Source organism: Solanum verrucosum, unplaced genomic scaffold, assembly GCF_900185275.1.
Source record: "Solanum verrucosum unplaced genomic scaffold, falcon-dt-bn FXZP01000113.1, whole genome shotgun sequence".
In the NCBI taxonomy this organism is placed as follows: domain Eukaryota; kingdom Viridiplantae; phylum Streptophyta; class Magnoliopsida; order Solanales; family Solanaceae; genus Solanum; species Solanum verrucosum.
Genome location: NW_026020105.1, coordinates 2,509,567 through 2,524,810, shown reverse-complemented (window position 1 = coordinate 2,524,810; position 15,244 = coordinate 2,509,567). Strand labels below are relative to the sequence as shown.

At 30.9% G+C, this 15,244-nt stretch overlaps 1 protein-coding gene across 6 annotated transcripts in view; it reads left to right on the top strand.

Annotated features, from left to right (window-relative positions):
• Positions 1-15,244, top strand: part of LOC125825238 (probable polyol transporter 6) — a 77,995-nt gene that overhangs the window by 23,313 nt on the left and 39,438 nt on the right. For 2 of the 6 annotated variants that reach the window (XM_049504584.1, XM_049504586.1), the window contains exons 1-2: positions 1,100-1,224; positions 1,345-1,940. The exons of 2 other annotated variants lie outside the window; for them this stretch is intronic. In XM_049504584.1, coding sequence (XP_049360541.1) covers positions 1,128-1,224; positions 1,345-1,940 — 693 coding nt within the window. In that variant the 5' untranslated portion in view covers positions 1,100-1,127. Of the gene's footprint in view, positions 1-1,099; positions 1,225-1,344; positions 2,773-15,244 lie in introns of those variants that run through there. 2 more of the 6 variants (XM_049504578.1, XM_049504583.1) reach the window with 2 other exon arrangements.

The following is a 15,244-nucleotide window of genomic DNA, read 5'->3' as shown; positions in this document are numbered from 1 at the left end:
TAATTTAATGAAAGAAAATAATAGTATTAAATTAAGATTAAGTAATAAATAAGGGGCGATATAATCTATTTTTTTTTATTAATGTTTCCTTAAGGGATATACATAGCTTGTTTGACAAAAAAATTGGAAATCATTTTTTTTTCTTTCTAAAAGTGTTTGTTTTAAAATTTTGAGTTGTTTGGCCAATTTTTAGGGAAAATAGATGTTATTGAGTAGTAGTAAGAAGTAAGAACTACATTTTAGAATCTAAAAAAACATTTTTTTTTTCAAAAACACTTTTGGAACCTTGCAAAAACTATTGTTATAAATTCTAATATCGACAACAAGTGTTTTTTAAAATTAATTAGCCAAACACAAAGTATTTTTTTTGATAAAAACACTTCCAATAAAAATATTTTTCAAAATAAGGAAAATTTTAAAATAACCTAACAAGCACGACTAGTAAAAATGGATTGAAAGGAGTATACATTAGACCCACTTTAAATAAAAACTAGTTCGACGTTTAATTAATTTTTAAAATAAAATGTGGTTTCTGAAAGTCAAACCTATTTTATTTTATATTGGAAAAAAAGGTAAATATTTATAAACAGACAAATGTTTTCTAATGTATCTCTTTTGCAAGATGTAAAGACACAATACAGTACTACTAATTTTCCTAATAAATACCAAATCAAAACCTTATCCAAATCCAACACCTTTTAGGGTTAACCCAAATTTAATTCTCGTAATCTGAATTGTGTATGGATAAGTGGATACGTCTTGAGATCAGCATAATAAAGACCATAATAAAATTTAGAGATAATTTCAGAAACCTCACTTCAAAGAAAACTTTCTCTCCCGATACAAATGGGTCGCTGTTCAAATGCCACATCAGAAATCGTAGGACTTTCAATTCTTATCCACATATACTCAACTAACAACTAATTAATTAAGGAGATAGCCGTTTTAGAAAACTGAAAACCCAAATAAATAGGAAATATAATTAGAATAAGATTTTTTTTTCTATATATATAGGCTCAAAATTAGTGAAGTTCATAAAAGGTAGTGAATCAAGTGTCAGTAGTATTTTACTTTACTACTATATATCAAATATTTTATTATCAAACATATTATTGCATTGAAAAATTATGGAGAAGGGTGAAGGACCAAGTTTAAAAAAGATTAACAAATATGCTTGTGCTTGTTCCATTGTTGCTTCCATGATATCTATCATCTTTGGCTATGGTTAGTTTTCTAATGTATATATTTTTTCTTCAGTCATGTTGATATAAAGTTAGGATTTGTATATATTACAAGAAATTTCGTTTTCAAAAATAGTCTAATGATAATTTTATGTGAATTCAGATACCGGAGTGATGAGTGGAGCAATGATTTTTGTGAAAAAAGAATTCCATATCAGTGATGTGAAAACAGAAGTTCTAGCAGGGATACTTAATTTATGTGCTTTAATTGGGTCACTCAGTGCTGGAAGAACCTCTGATTATGTTGGCCGACGTTACACTATAGTTATAGCTTCAATACTTTTCTTTTTAGGATCTGTTGTAATGGGATACGGTCCAAATTACACGATACTATTATTAGGCCGATGTATTGCTGGAGTTGGTGTTGGTTTTGCACTTATGATTGCACCAGTTTATTCAGCAGAAGTTTCATCTCCATCGACGCGTGGATTTCTGTCATCTCTTCCAGAAATTGGAATTAGCACGGGTATTTTGCTTGGCTATTTGTCTAATTATGTTTTTGCCGGATTGCCTCTGAGAATTGGTTGGAGGATTATGTTAGGACTGGCAGCAATCCCTTCAGTTTTTTTGGCGATTGGCATTCTCAAAATGCCAGAGTCTCCTAGATGGTTGATCATGAAAGGCCGTCTAAGAGAAGGCAAGGAAATAATGTACAAAGTTTCAAATTCTCCTGAAGAAGCTGAATTCCGATTAAGGGAGGTTAAAAGAAATTTAGGAATGGACGAAAATTGTGATGACGATGTTGTCAAGATTTCAGATTCAGTAAAGAAACAAGACGAAGGTGTTTGGAAAGAATTGCTTCTAAAACCAACAAAATCACTTCAAAGGATTTTACTTGCTGGTATAGGAATTCATTTCTTTGAACATGCAACTGGAATTGAAGCTGTGATATTATATAGTCACAGAATATTTGCAAAAGCAGGGGTACATGACCATAAACACCAAATTCTTGCGACATGTGGTGTTGGATTAACCAAGTTCTCATTCATAGTGTTGTCGACTATCTTGATTGACAGAGTTGGTAGGAGAAAGCTAGTGTTAACGAGTGTAAGTGGGATGGTTTTGGCATTAACTGGACTTGGGACTTTCTTGACTTTGGCAGAGCAATCTGGTGGCAAACTTGTATGGACTTTGGTCCTTAGCATAATTACAACTTATTCATATGTGGCATTTTTTAATGTTGGGCTTGCGCCAGTTACTTGGGTATATACTGCTGAGATTTTTCCTCTTAGGTATAGGGGTTTAGGAGTCGGAATTGGTGTTGCAGTTAACAGGTTGATGAATGCAACAGTTTCTATGACATTTTTGTCAATGATGTCAGCAATGACAATTGCAGGTGTTTTCTTCATGTTTGCTGGGATATCAGTCATTGCTTTGATCTTTTTCTACTTTTTCTTGCCTGAGACTAAAGGAAAGTCTTTGGAAGAAATGGAAGCTCTTTTCACTAAAAGCAAAGATTCTAAGAATGTTAGAAAAGAGGTGGAGATTGGAAATCATTGACACTTTCATCAATTATTATGCAATAAATTTTGGTATTAGCTAGCGCCTACGCACAACGCGAATAAAGGATGAGGGTTGACTAGTATAAAAGTAGTTACATTTGTTTTTCCTTACTAGCTAGCGTAACTTATTTCAAGGGAAGAATTTTCCAATTTTGCTTCTCTTTATTTATACGTCAAAATAGTGGAAATAAACTTCTCTTTTTTTCAGTACAACTAGATATAATATGCATGTGCTAACAAATTTAGCTTCCTTGTATTAACGTAGCATTTATTCTTATACTTGGTAAACATAGAGTAAATGACATTTCATAAATTTAAACTGTCAGAATGATATAAATATTGAGACAACACATAACAAACATTGCTTGACAAGAAAAATAAACTTTTAGCTTAACTCAAATTCAAATGATAGCTCATATGGAGAGAATTATTCACTATCATAACAAAATCAAGTTCCTCATCCGCAAGGCTCTTCAGTTTGAATGAGAGGTGGGACAAAACATTAAGTATATCAAGCATTGAGGTCTCATCAACTGTCATCTCCAGTATTTAATCAAACCTAATTAACCATGCACTGCTCTTTTTGGGTTAAACACGCTTGAGTGTGTATACGAAAAATTTGGGTAAGACGCGCTTGGGAGTGTGTATACACATATTTGGTCTAGTCAGCATTGAGATATATTTATTACACTCCTAATAATCAATATATCAATATATAATTGAAAAAAAAATCCGCTGAGGCATGCTTCATTGGCCTCTATTACTATTTATTTGTTTTCTTAGAAATTTTTCTTTTATTTTTTCTTCAAAAAAACTTTTTAAATATTTACTCTCTTTTCTTATTATTAACAGTTACTCTCTTTCCTTACTATTAGCATTTTTACATTTACCTTTACTATAGAAATAAATTATGTAACGGCAAAGAACATAGTGGTGCATTTAGTATAATTATAACACGTAGTAATTTCTCCAATTAAATTTAGGACATTTTCCTAATCCGCATAACTGATTATCTACAAATTAGCACTAATTAGAAAAGTTTAACTTTTTTAATAATTGCATGATTATATTTAATTTCTAATAGCTATTTAAACTCTGTGAATCCTCACTATTTTCCTAAGCATTCTCTCTACAGCTAATTAAATTCCTTCCAAGGCTTAAAGGTGTATTCATTCTCTATCTCATTAACAACTTTCCTCTTTCATTTCACATATGTAATCAGCTGCTAGGCTTAAGAGTGTACAAAACTGAACCGAAAATCGAACCAAATTGCAAATCGAGAAAAAAAATCCGACTAGTGGTTGGTTTGACTTGGTTTGGTATTGAAAAAAAAATCCGACTATATTTGGGTTGGTTTGGACTAAAAAAACCAACCTGAGACCAAACCAACCCGACATTATATATATAATTTTAAAATTTTATTTTATACATAAAAATATTACTTTGATATAATTTTTAAATATTTCTTATACTTTTTCATAGTTTTTATTTTTTAATATATTATTTCAAGTTTGAAACTTAGAAGTCTGAATGGTTCAATAAAGATTATAGTCCACAGATGTTGGTAATTATAATGAAGCTTAAATCAAAATGAAATTAATACTAATGCAAAAAGAAAATCACTTCAACACTAAGAATGACAATAATATTGAATATTTGTTTTTTGGTTTTACATTCGTTTAGACAATTCAAATAGATAATCTAATTTTAATTCCCTTTAATATTTAGTCATGTAACTAATACTTATTAAACTTATTTTAGCATGATTTAGTATTTTTAAATTATGACTTGTTATACGTGATTTCATTATTATTATTTTTTTGTTGGATATTTTAGTGTCATTACTCATATCATATTTTGTGTTATTTTCTTAAGAAACACCTTAGATAGTTGTATTTTGGTAGGACCAAAGAAATATTTGAAGTACAAGTAAATTATATGTATGTATGTATGAATACTTTACCGGAAAAACTCGAAAATCCGAAAAACAAAAATCCAAAAAAATCCGAGGTTGAAAACTCGAGTTTTATTGGTTTGGTTTGGTTTATAGATTTAAAAATCCGACACAAATGGTTTGGTTTGATATTTGAAAAATCCGAACCAACCTGGTCATGTACACCCCTAGCTAGGCTCTTTGATCTCTCTTCATTTTTTAGATTATCTCTAACTACATATGCCAAATTGTGGAGTGGTATTCGGCTAAAAGTTTATATTTATACTACGTTATTGGCAAATAATAACTTATTGCTTTATATTCTATGCATAATAGTATTGTTAGATTATTATTTTGAGTGTTTTGAGCTTATTATGAATTCTGGGTCGAGCTTGTCGCACCACGCTTGCCTAGTGCGGGTTACCTCTCCTATGTGGTTTGCGACCTATTGCATAGGAGCGGGGTTTTACCCTGTGCACATCCAAAGGGTAGCGGCTGCGGATTTCCTTTGTCATAAAAAAAAATAAAAAAGTATCAAATAAACATGATAAAAAAAAGAGGTGATTCTGGCTCCTTTTGAAACAAAGGAATAACAATTGAAGGATAACTAGGTCCTTGCCTCGCGAAACACACATGTGAAGAAAAAAACAAGAGATTTTAAAGTTGATCGGACTTGCCACTGATCCTCTTGAAGTACAAGCCAAAAAAGATTATCTCAATGAATTTGGATTAATGATTTGATTCCTAATGTGGAAAGAACATGTGAATTTTGATCCATTTTTTGATTTAGTATATGTATCAATTATTTGTTATTATATATATGGCTTCCAAGTTCCAACTAATTATAGTCTCCTTGTGAATTATCATTATTTTATTTACGGAAAAGGCTCAAAATTACCCCTGAACTATCGGAAATAGCTCACATATACCCTTGATCTATATTCTGGCTCAAAAATACCCTTCCGTGAAAGTATTAGGTCACTTTTACCCTTACTATTAACAGAGGTGTGTTAAGTGCCATGTGGACGCCACATAAGCACCAAACAACTCCCACCTCCACATAGACTCATACATCTTAATTACTAATTTTGCTCTCATTTCTTTTGGGACATACAATTGACCCACTCTCATTTCTCTATAATATAAAATATAAAATACATTTCCCCTCTTCTCTCTAATAGGATTTCACCTAGGGTTTCAAATTTCTCTCTTGGACGCCATTCCATTTCAAAGTTGATTTCACCTCTTTGTTCATTTCACTGCTAGGGTTTCGAAGTGGATTTTGGCGGCTGTAGGTTAGTAAATTCGTTATTCTTATTTCGCGATGGTTCTAGTTTTGCGATTCCAAAAATGTTTTTTTGGTTAGGGTTGCGACTTTGTTTATAATATTCGGGTATGTTAGATTTAGGGGAAAATTATTTGTTTATTTGAGTTAAGCAAATAATCTTTTGTTTATTCTTCTCTAGGGTTCACAGATTTTCGTGGTTGGATTTCAAAATTGACTTCGCGGCTGGTTTTCAAAGTGAGCTTCGTGACTGTAGGTTAGTTAATCTTTGTTCTTATTTTATGATGTTTATGATTTCAAAGTTGTGGATATTTAAGAAGGGCGTGTGGTTTCGTATCTTATTGATAATCTTTGATATTTAAGAAGGGCGTTGTGGATAATCTTTGATCCTTTTCCAAAATATGGTGTAAGGGATATTTAAGAAGGGAGTGTGGATAATCTTTGATCCTTTTCCAAAATATGGTGTAAGGGATATTTAAGAAGGGCGTGTGATTTCGTATCTTATTGAATTGTGGTCCAATAGCTACAATTTTTGTACTCTTTTGAGAATGTTGTCTCGTAGGTTGGTCCTATTCTGTCAAGGTTGGATTTAAGGTACTTGAGTTAAAGTAGTAGTATTTAATGGACTAGTATATGAATATATATTGTTTAGTCCTAGTCTGAATTTGATGTGTGTGGTCCCAAATGCCCCTTTTCATTGTTTATTATTCCCTTTTTGTAATCTTTTGAGAATGTTGTCTTATATGTTGTGGTCCTATTGTTTATCCTAAATGTCCTCTGTTTATTATGGCTTGTTTATTATGGACTGTTTATTATAAAATAGTTGAATATACTAATATTTGCTGCTTACAAAAACTAAAGACAAGAATAATCAAATGGAAACAAAAAGGAATAGTTTTTTCATATGAGGCATCACTTCATTGAACAAGAAACACAACAAGAATAGTTACTTAAAAGGAGCCGAGTCATTTACTTGTCTAGTTGTCCTACTATGTAAATGAACATTGTAGCAGATAGACTTGACTACTTTCAAAACACTTGCAAAAGTTAACAATAATGCATACTACTACTAGACCTCACTATTCTGTTTATGCCCCACTGTATGATTTTTCTTTCTTTTAGTTTAGATTCCTAAAGTTTAAGACATGTTTGTTCACATTTTTTCCCACAATTGTTTATGTTGTAAAACATGTGGCCCCTGTATGTTTTTTTGTTTCTTTTACTTTATTTCTGCATAACAGTCAGGACTTGGTCCCAAATGTCCTTTTTCATTATTTATTATGACCTTTTTGTTTAGAGCTTTTACATCTATTATTTATGTTGTATTAAACATGTGGCCCCTATATGTTTTTTCTTTCTTTCAATATAGATTCCTAAAGTTTAAGGCCTGTTTGGTCATATATTTTCCCACTATTGTTTATGTTATAAAACATGTGGCCCCTGTAAGGACTTGATGTGTGGGGTTTCAATGCCCAAGTGTAATGACTTATTTATTGTGTATCTTATTCATTTATGTTTGTTGAGTTATTTTTACTCCATTCTTTATGTTGTAATAAATATGTGGTCACTGTTTGTTTTTTCTCTTTTAGTATAGATTTCTAAAGTGTAATGACTTGTTTATTTAGCTCTTGTGTGTTTGTGTTTCTTATTCATTTATCTTGTAATAAACCTGTAGCTCATGTGTGTTTTATGGCAATAAGGAGTTATTTAGCTCATTTGTGTTTGTGTATCTTATTTATTTATGTTTGTTGAGTTATTTTCACTCCATTCTTTATGTTGTAATAAATCTGTGGTCACTGTTTGTTTTTTCTCTTTTAGTAAAGATTTCTAAAGTGTAATGACTTGTTTATTTAGCTCTTGTGTGTTTGTGTTTCTTATTCATTTATGTTGTAATAAACCTATAGCTCACGTGTGTTATATAGCAGTAAGGAGTTATTTAGCTCATTTGTGTTTGTGTATCTTATTTATTTATGTTTGTTGTGCTATTTTCACTCCATTCTTTATTTAGCTCTTGTGTGTTTGTGTTTCTTATTATTTATGTCTACTTTTCTTTCTCAGTTCAATATGAAAGATCTTTTGGTTGACCTTATGTTGCATTATGGGGGTAAATGGATTACAAAACCACTACTAGTATATAACAAGAAGAATGTTGCTACTAGGAGAGACTAGTGCAGATCTCTTAGACTATGATAAGATAGTGGAAGAGTACACAAAAAACTTAGGATTTGTGCTTGTGAAACAAATAATAGTGAAAGGGCCTTCTGGGAAATTTTACTTGCTTGAGGGATCTGAAGGAATTAAGACACTCCAATGCCTATTAAATGAACAATTTAAGGTGGTTAATTTCTTTGCTGTGGATGACTTTGAAGAAACTGTTTTTGCACCAAATATTATTCACCATAGTGAAGCATACTTGGTAGAGTGTGAACATCGAACTGATGCTGAAACAGAAAGTGATGATGACCAATCTAGTGATGATGAATGTAACTTTGATGAGTTAGAGCTTATTAAGATGTTGAAATCTAAAGAAGTAAATGATGATCTCAGTCACTACAAAGAACTTCATCCCTCCATGACTTTCAAGGACTTGAATGAGGCAAGAAAAATTGTGAATTTATATTCTCTTGAAAATTCCAAGCCTATAGTAGTGGAAAAAAGTGACAGAACTAGACTAAGGTATAAATGCATGATTGGTTGTCCATTTGTCTTGCTTATTTCACAAGATGGTAAAGGTCCAGGTTTTAAGGTTAAAACACTGAAAATAAATCACAATTGTGAAGATGCATTTAAAAATCCTAGAGCTTGCACAAGTACTTTAGCACAATATTTCAAGAGTAAACTGCAGAATATTCTTCAGTACAAGCTAAAGGATATGAGAAAAGACTTGAAGGATCAGTTCAACTTGAATGCTAGTACCTCTAAGTTGAAAAGAGCCAAGAGGATGGCCCTTCAAAAATTGCAGGGAAGTTTCTTAGATGATTTCAACAGAATTGAAGCTTATGCAAATAAGCTTAGGCTAAGCAATCCTGGTAGTGATATTCTGATCAATTTATCAAATGATGCATTGGAACAAGGTAAAAGAAAGTTCCTTAGGATGTACATCTGCTTTAATGCTCTGAAGTTGGGATGGAAAGAAGGTTTGAGACCCTTTATTGGACTAGATGGGACCTTCTTGAAGGGTCAATGCAAGGGACAACTTTTGGTGGCTATGGCACAAGATTCTCAAAATTGCTTCTATCCATTGGCATGGGCTGTAGTTGATAAGGAGACAACTAGGACATGGATATGGTTTCTACAACTACTGAACAATTCATTGAATTTGAAAGATGGTCAAACTATCACCTTTATGTCTGATATGCAGAAGGTAAATAATTTTTTCTGTTTATTTGAATAATTTTGTCTTCTTTATATAACAATTTGTAACTATATATTTGCTTATTTGACATGTACAGGGACTGATAAATGCAGTAAAAAATGTCCTTTCTTTGTCTCACCATATGTACTTTAAGTTGCTTTAATTATTTTGTTCTCTTGAACATATTAACTAACTATTCATTTTTACTAATTATAGGTACTATGTTAGGCATATTGAGGCTAACTGGATGAAGAGATTTAGGTCAGGAGAGATGAAGAAACTGCTTTGGTGGGCTGCTTGGAGTACTTATGAGGAAGATTTCAAGGATCAGTTGAGTGCATTGTCAAAAAGTGCTGCCAAGGATTTGCTTAAGTATCCACCACAGACATGGTGCAGGGCATATTTGGATACTATATGCAAAAATCAAATGGTGGATAATAATTTCACAGTCTTTCAACTCTTGGATCCTGGAAGCAAGAGGTAAGCCAATCCTAAAAATGCTTGAAGTTATAAGAATCAAGATAATGAACATGTTAAGAGAGAAGGAAGAAGATGCAAGCAAATGGACTACTGATTATAGTCCTAAGTGTATGAAATTGTTCACTGCATACATGAGAATAGCTCAATTATGTAGTGTCGATTTCAATGGTGATCTTGGATATGAAGTGTCTGAGGGTGAAGATAGGCACACAGTGAACTTGGTTGAGAAAAAATGCACATGTAGGTCATGGCAGTTGACTGGCATTCCATGCCCTCATGCCATCAAAGCTATGTTGTACTAGAAGATAGAACCAAAGAATGAAATTAATTGGTGGTACAGTAAGCCAGAACATGCAATGGATTCACCTGATCTTGTGAAAACAGTGGGAAGACCAAAGACCAAAAGAACTAGGGAAAAAGATGCAGCAATTAAAAGAGCTGGAGAGTGGGCTCACTCAAGAAAAGGAACTAAAATGACATGTAGTAAGTGTGGTGAAACAACTCACAATGCAAGAACATGCAATGTAAGAACATTACATATTTACATATCTCACTGTTATTAGTACTATGTAGTTAACTGCACGTAAACATTGTATTTTCAGTTTGTTGAAGGAGAACAAGGGGCAACATTGAAGAGAAAAATGGATAGAACTGAGGAAGAGTCTGAAGAAGAGGTTGAAGAACCCCATAGAGAAGATTATGATGTTAATAGCTTAGCCCCTAGACCAACATAAGATGAAGAATACCATTTCATGTCCTCACTATAGTATGAACCATTTGGACCTGCTAGAGAGCCTGAAAGTGATCCAGATATAAGGCCTCAAGTCATATCTGAAAATCGCACTAAACTAAAAATGAGGATGAATCAACAAAGAGCAACTGGAAATAGAGTTATATCTTTTAGAGGTGATCATGCTGGATTTAGTGAGCCTACAGATTTGCCTTACTCACCTACTAATCTCACTTGGAAAGGAAAAGAAGCTGTCACTGGCAATCAGTTGGAAAGAGAGAGACAAAAGAAGGTGGACAAGTTGAAGACAAGATAAACTAATGGGAAATCCCAGATTTTAAGTGTTTTGGATAGTGCAAAAAGTTGTCTAGTTTGTTTATTTTTGCTTGAAGTTGGTAGATGCAAAACAATGAATGCATTTGTTTATTTTGGGTTGAAGTTGGTAGATGCAAAATAATGAATGCTTATGTTTATTTTGGGTTGAAGTTGGTAGATGCAAAACAATGAATGCTTATGTTTGTTTTGGGTTGAATTTGGTAGATACAAAACAATGAATGCATTTGTTATGTTACCAACCATAACTGAAAAAGCACTGTGAAACAGACCTTGTTGATTTATGAAACATTATTGTTGTTGTTCTTGCTAGTGCATTTGTTTTCCTGAGTAAAATATCTTGTATGTGGATTTGCTGACTGTTGTGATGATGCCTAACAAGGTTCTTGAATATTGAGTGACCTGCAATTGCTATAGTTGTTGCACTATCTTTGGTAGTAGAAGTTTATAAAATATTTCTCTACTTATGTCTCATAATTGTGAAATTCTATAAAGCTTAAAGAAGTTGTTAATGTTTCTGTTAATCTTTAGATGTTGCAGTAAAGCTTAGAGAGGTTATAAGCAAGGCTGCTGCCACAGCCAAAGAAGCCAATTCAGTTTCTTTTTTGTCTTAACCCTTCATTAGATATTATAACATTCTAATAAGAAACAAGAGTTAAATGCTTTCAAACTACGAGAGCAAGCATTTTTAACAACTTGCCTGCACATTAGTCTCACCAGCAAGCCCAAAGAGTTTGACCAAACCTTCCTGAAAACACGTATCCACAGGTACATACTTCAACTTTTCCACTTCATTCATATAAGATACAATAATAGTAAAATCCATATCCATATTGACAAAAGCAAGATGACCAGTAACGCAAGATGACAAGCTGGTGAACATATATTTTTTTTCCCTGTACAACTACTCTCCATAATGCATAATACATAATTCAAATTCCATAAGTACTACAACTTCATTACAAAATACAAATTCAATAATACATAAACTTGTAATTCAAACTCCATAAGTACTAAAACAACAAATATTCAATTCATACATTGAGTCTTAAAGTGTTTGATCCTTACATACATTCACTTCATGATCCTTACAACAAACACAACGAACAGAGCACATGAAATGAAAATGATAGTTTTCAATTTTTTGATTTTCTTCTCCAAAAGCATAACCTTTCCAGCTTCTTGGGCTGAAATAAATTTCGTTTCTTCAAACAAAATTTCCAGATTGTCCCTTTCAGCTTTTTCCATTCCATCGACAATCCGTTTCAATTTGTTTCTTTCAATCTTCATAACATCCAATTTACCCTTTAAGTCCATTATAACAGTTACTGCTCTTGGTGGGAGTTGTTGTTTGTCTTGCCATTCCCAATATCCACATGAAGTGGCCTACATGTAGTGTACAAATTCAACCATCAAGTTTACATAATAATTTAGAGAAATACTAATGTTAATTTAACAAATAAAAGTTTGTATATAAACATACAAACATCAAACTAATTTACAACTTACTTTGGGTCTAGGACATTTGTAGAACCTTCTCCCTGCATTCAAATCAGTCCAAGCCGTCAAATTTAAAGCATTGAGACCACAATGACATCTTCTTGCATACAATTTTTCAAGTGAATCGATAGAGGATTCAGACATTGTTTTGAAATTTTTGTCTACTTCAAAACCCTAGCAATGAAATGAAGAAAGGGGTGAAATAGTTTCTTAACCTAGAACCATCGCGAAATCAACTTTGAAATGGAATGGCGTCCATGAGAGAAATCTGAAACCCTAGGTGAAATCCTATTAGAGAGAAGAAGGGAAATGTATTTTAGAGAAATGAGAGTGGGTCAAATTGTATGTCCCAAAAGAAATGAGAGCAAAATTAGTAATTAAGATGTATGAGTCTATGTGGAGGTGAGAGTTGTTTGGTGCTTATGTGGCGTCGACGTGGCGTCCATGTGGCATCCACATGGCACTTAACACAACTCTGTTAATAGTAAGGGTAAAAGTGACCCAATACTTTCACGTAAGGGTATTTTTGAACCAGAATATAGATAAAGGGTATATGTGAGCTATTTCCGATAGTTTAGGGGTATTTTTGAGCCTTTTCCATTTTATTTATTTTAAAATTTTCATCATTGAAATGATCTAATTGTTCATTCTTCATAAATATAATAGAAATTTGTTTCATTGAGAAAAGCGTATATTTACAAATTATACTAAGAAAGTCTAAGAATTTTCTTCTATTAGTTGAATGAATTAAATTGTTCCAATTCATATAAATGTTGAAATAGTATGAGGATTTTAAAAATATGATTTTGAGAAAAGTTAAGAGGAAGCAGTCAAGAAAATTTTGAAAGCAATTAGAGATACATTACTTTTGGTTAAAAAGTTTTCTTACTGAACAAGTTGAGGCTTATAAAATTCCGTGACATTGTTCTTCATCAATACATTTTTAACCATTTTAAATTTTCGAATTATAAATTAGTAAAGGATAAATATTTCATATTTTGAATATTTTACAAAATTAGATTTATTTTTTTTCCTTTTACTTTGTAATCTATAGTCTTTTTTTTACATAAGATATGGGTTATATTAACAAATATTTTTAATGTTAGAATCTACTTTAAATTTAAAATTAGAGAATTTTGTAATTGCAAATTTTAAAAAATCTAAGCTATGAACTTAATTAATTATAAAATAGGTGATATGGAAAGTTTTTGAACTAATTTGACAAAAAATAATTAAATTTGTATGCATAAATACATGAAGATTTCATCCAGTAATCCATATTATATTTTGGATAAATTTGGAACAAGGTCATATCATATTCCTATTGTACTATTCCTATTATCTAATTTTTCACTTTTTAAAATCGTTTTCTCTCTGTTTAATTCGTTCTTTCTTAAGAGTCAAATGATATAAATTTCGATCAAAATTTAGTTAATATATATCTTCTTACTCATATTGATAAATACATGAGTAAAATTATAATTTATAATACTTTTCATATATAAGCTTTGAGAAAGACATTGTTAGTTGACTTAATTTTGGTCATAGGATAATAACTAAGAAAAGAGTTTTAAATACTTATAATTAAATAAAGGAAAAATATTATTTCAATATTTTAATCTTATAATAAAAAATAATTGTAGTAAATACCTTTTAAGTTTTAACTGTCTAATTGAAGAGGAGCGATTTCATTGTAGTGGGTTCTTATATTTCTTTTTTCCCTTAATATGTTTAGTTTCATTTATTTTTTATTGTTTTATTCTTAATGAAGGAAATTTTTGGAAAACAAATATGTCATATATCTGATGAAAGAAACAAACCTACTACTATTAGAATCACATCTACTGTATTTAAAAATGAAAATATTTTTATATATTTTCATTTTTTGAAGAAGATATAATAATAAAAAGAATACCATTCATCTAACTCTAATTTTAATAACAAAATTATATAAGAAAAATTTCATGAATAGTTTTAACTATTTTTTATGCATAGACATGAAACGTTTTATCATATTTGTTTCACAAAATTTGTACTTTAGAAATATTTTTTAAATTGATTAATTTACCGCGCGAACCGCGAATATGTTTACTAGTTTATATATATATATATATATATAGAAACAGAAACAAGGTGATGTGACACCTCTCTATAGCCTCCATTTGCTTTTATTTGTTTTCTCTTTTTTGGCATTTTTTTCTTATTTAAATTAATTATTATATTGTAAAAGTAATTTACTTAATTATTTCAAATAATTTTATTATTAATGGAGGAACATTTACAACATAAACTCTTCACATGCTAATTTGCAAGAAATAATTATCCAAAACTTACACCTCTTCAACTTCTACTCTTAATAAATTTAATTTTCTTTCTTCTAATTATAAAATGATAATATTATAAGTATTTATGTTTTTATTATTTAGTTTATTACAAATATTAATTACTCATAATTTACACCTCTTTAATTTTTACATTAATTAATATTTATAACCCCCACAATTTTCATGTCCACAATCTTCAAATTTTTATTTGCAAGTTTATGGTGCCTTATGCTATTTCTTTGTTTGTCTATATAAATTAATATTTAATTTGCTGAACATTCACATTCAAGATTATCCTTTCTCATCTTCATAATATTGGTTCGTGAATGAACTAACATGTAACAAAAAAATAGTATATGAAGGTAAATAATATTTTATTTTCAAGTCTTTTTTTTCTCTTTCATTTCCTCAATTTTAACTATATAAATGCATATTTAGTTTAACGAAGATTCACATTCAAAATATGTTTTTTCTCTTATTCATTATATTGATATGTGATTTAACTAACATATAACAAAAAGATAAGTACATGAAGGTAAGAAATATTTCATTCTCAAGTTC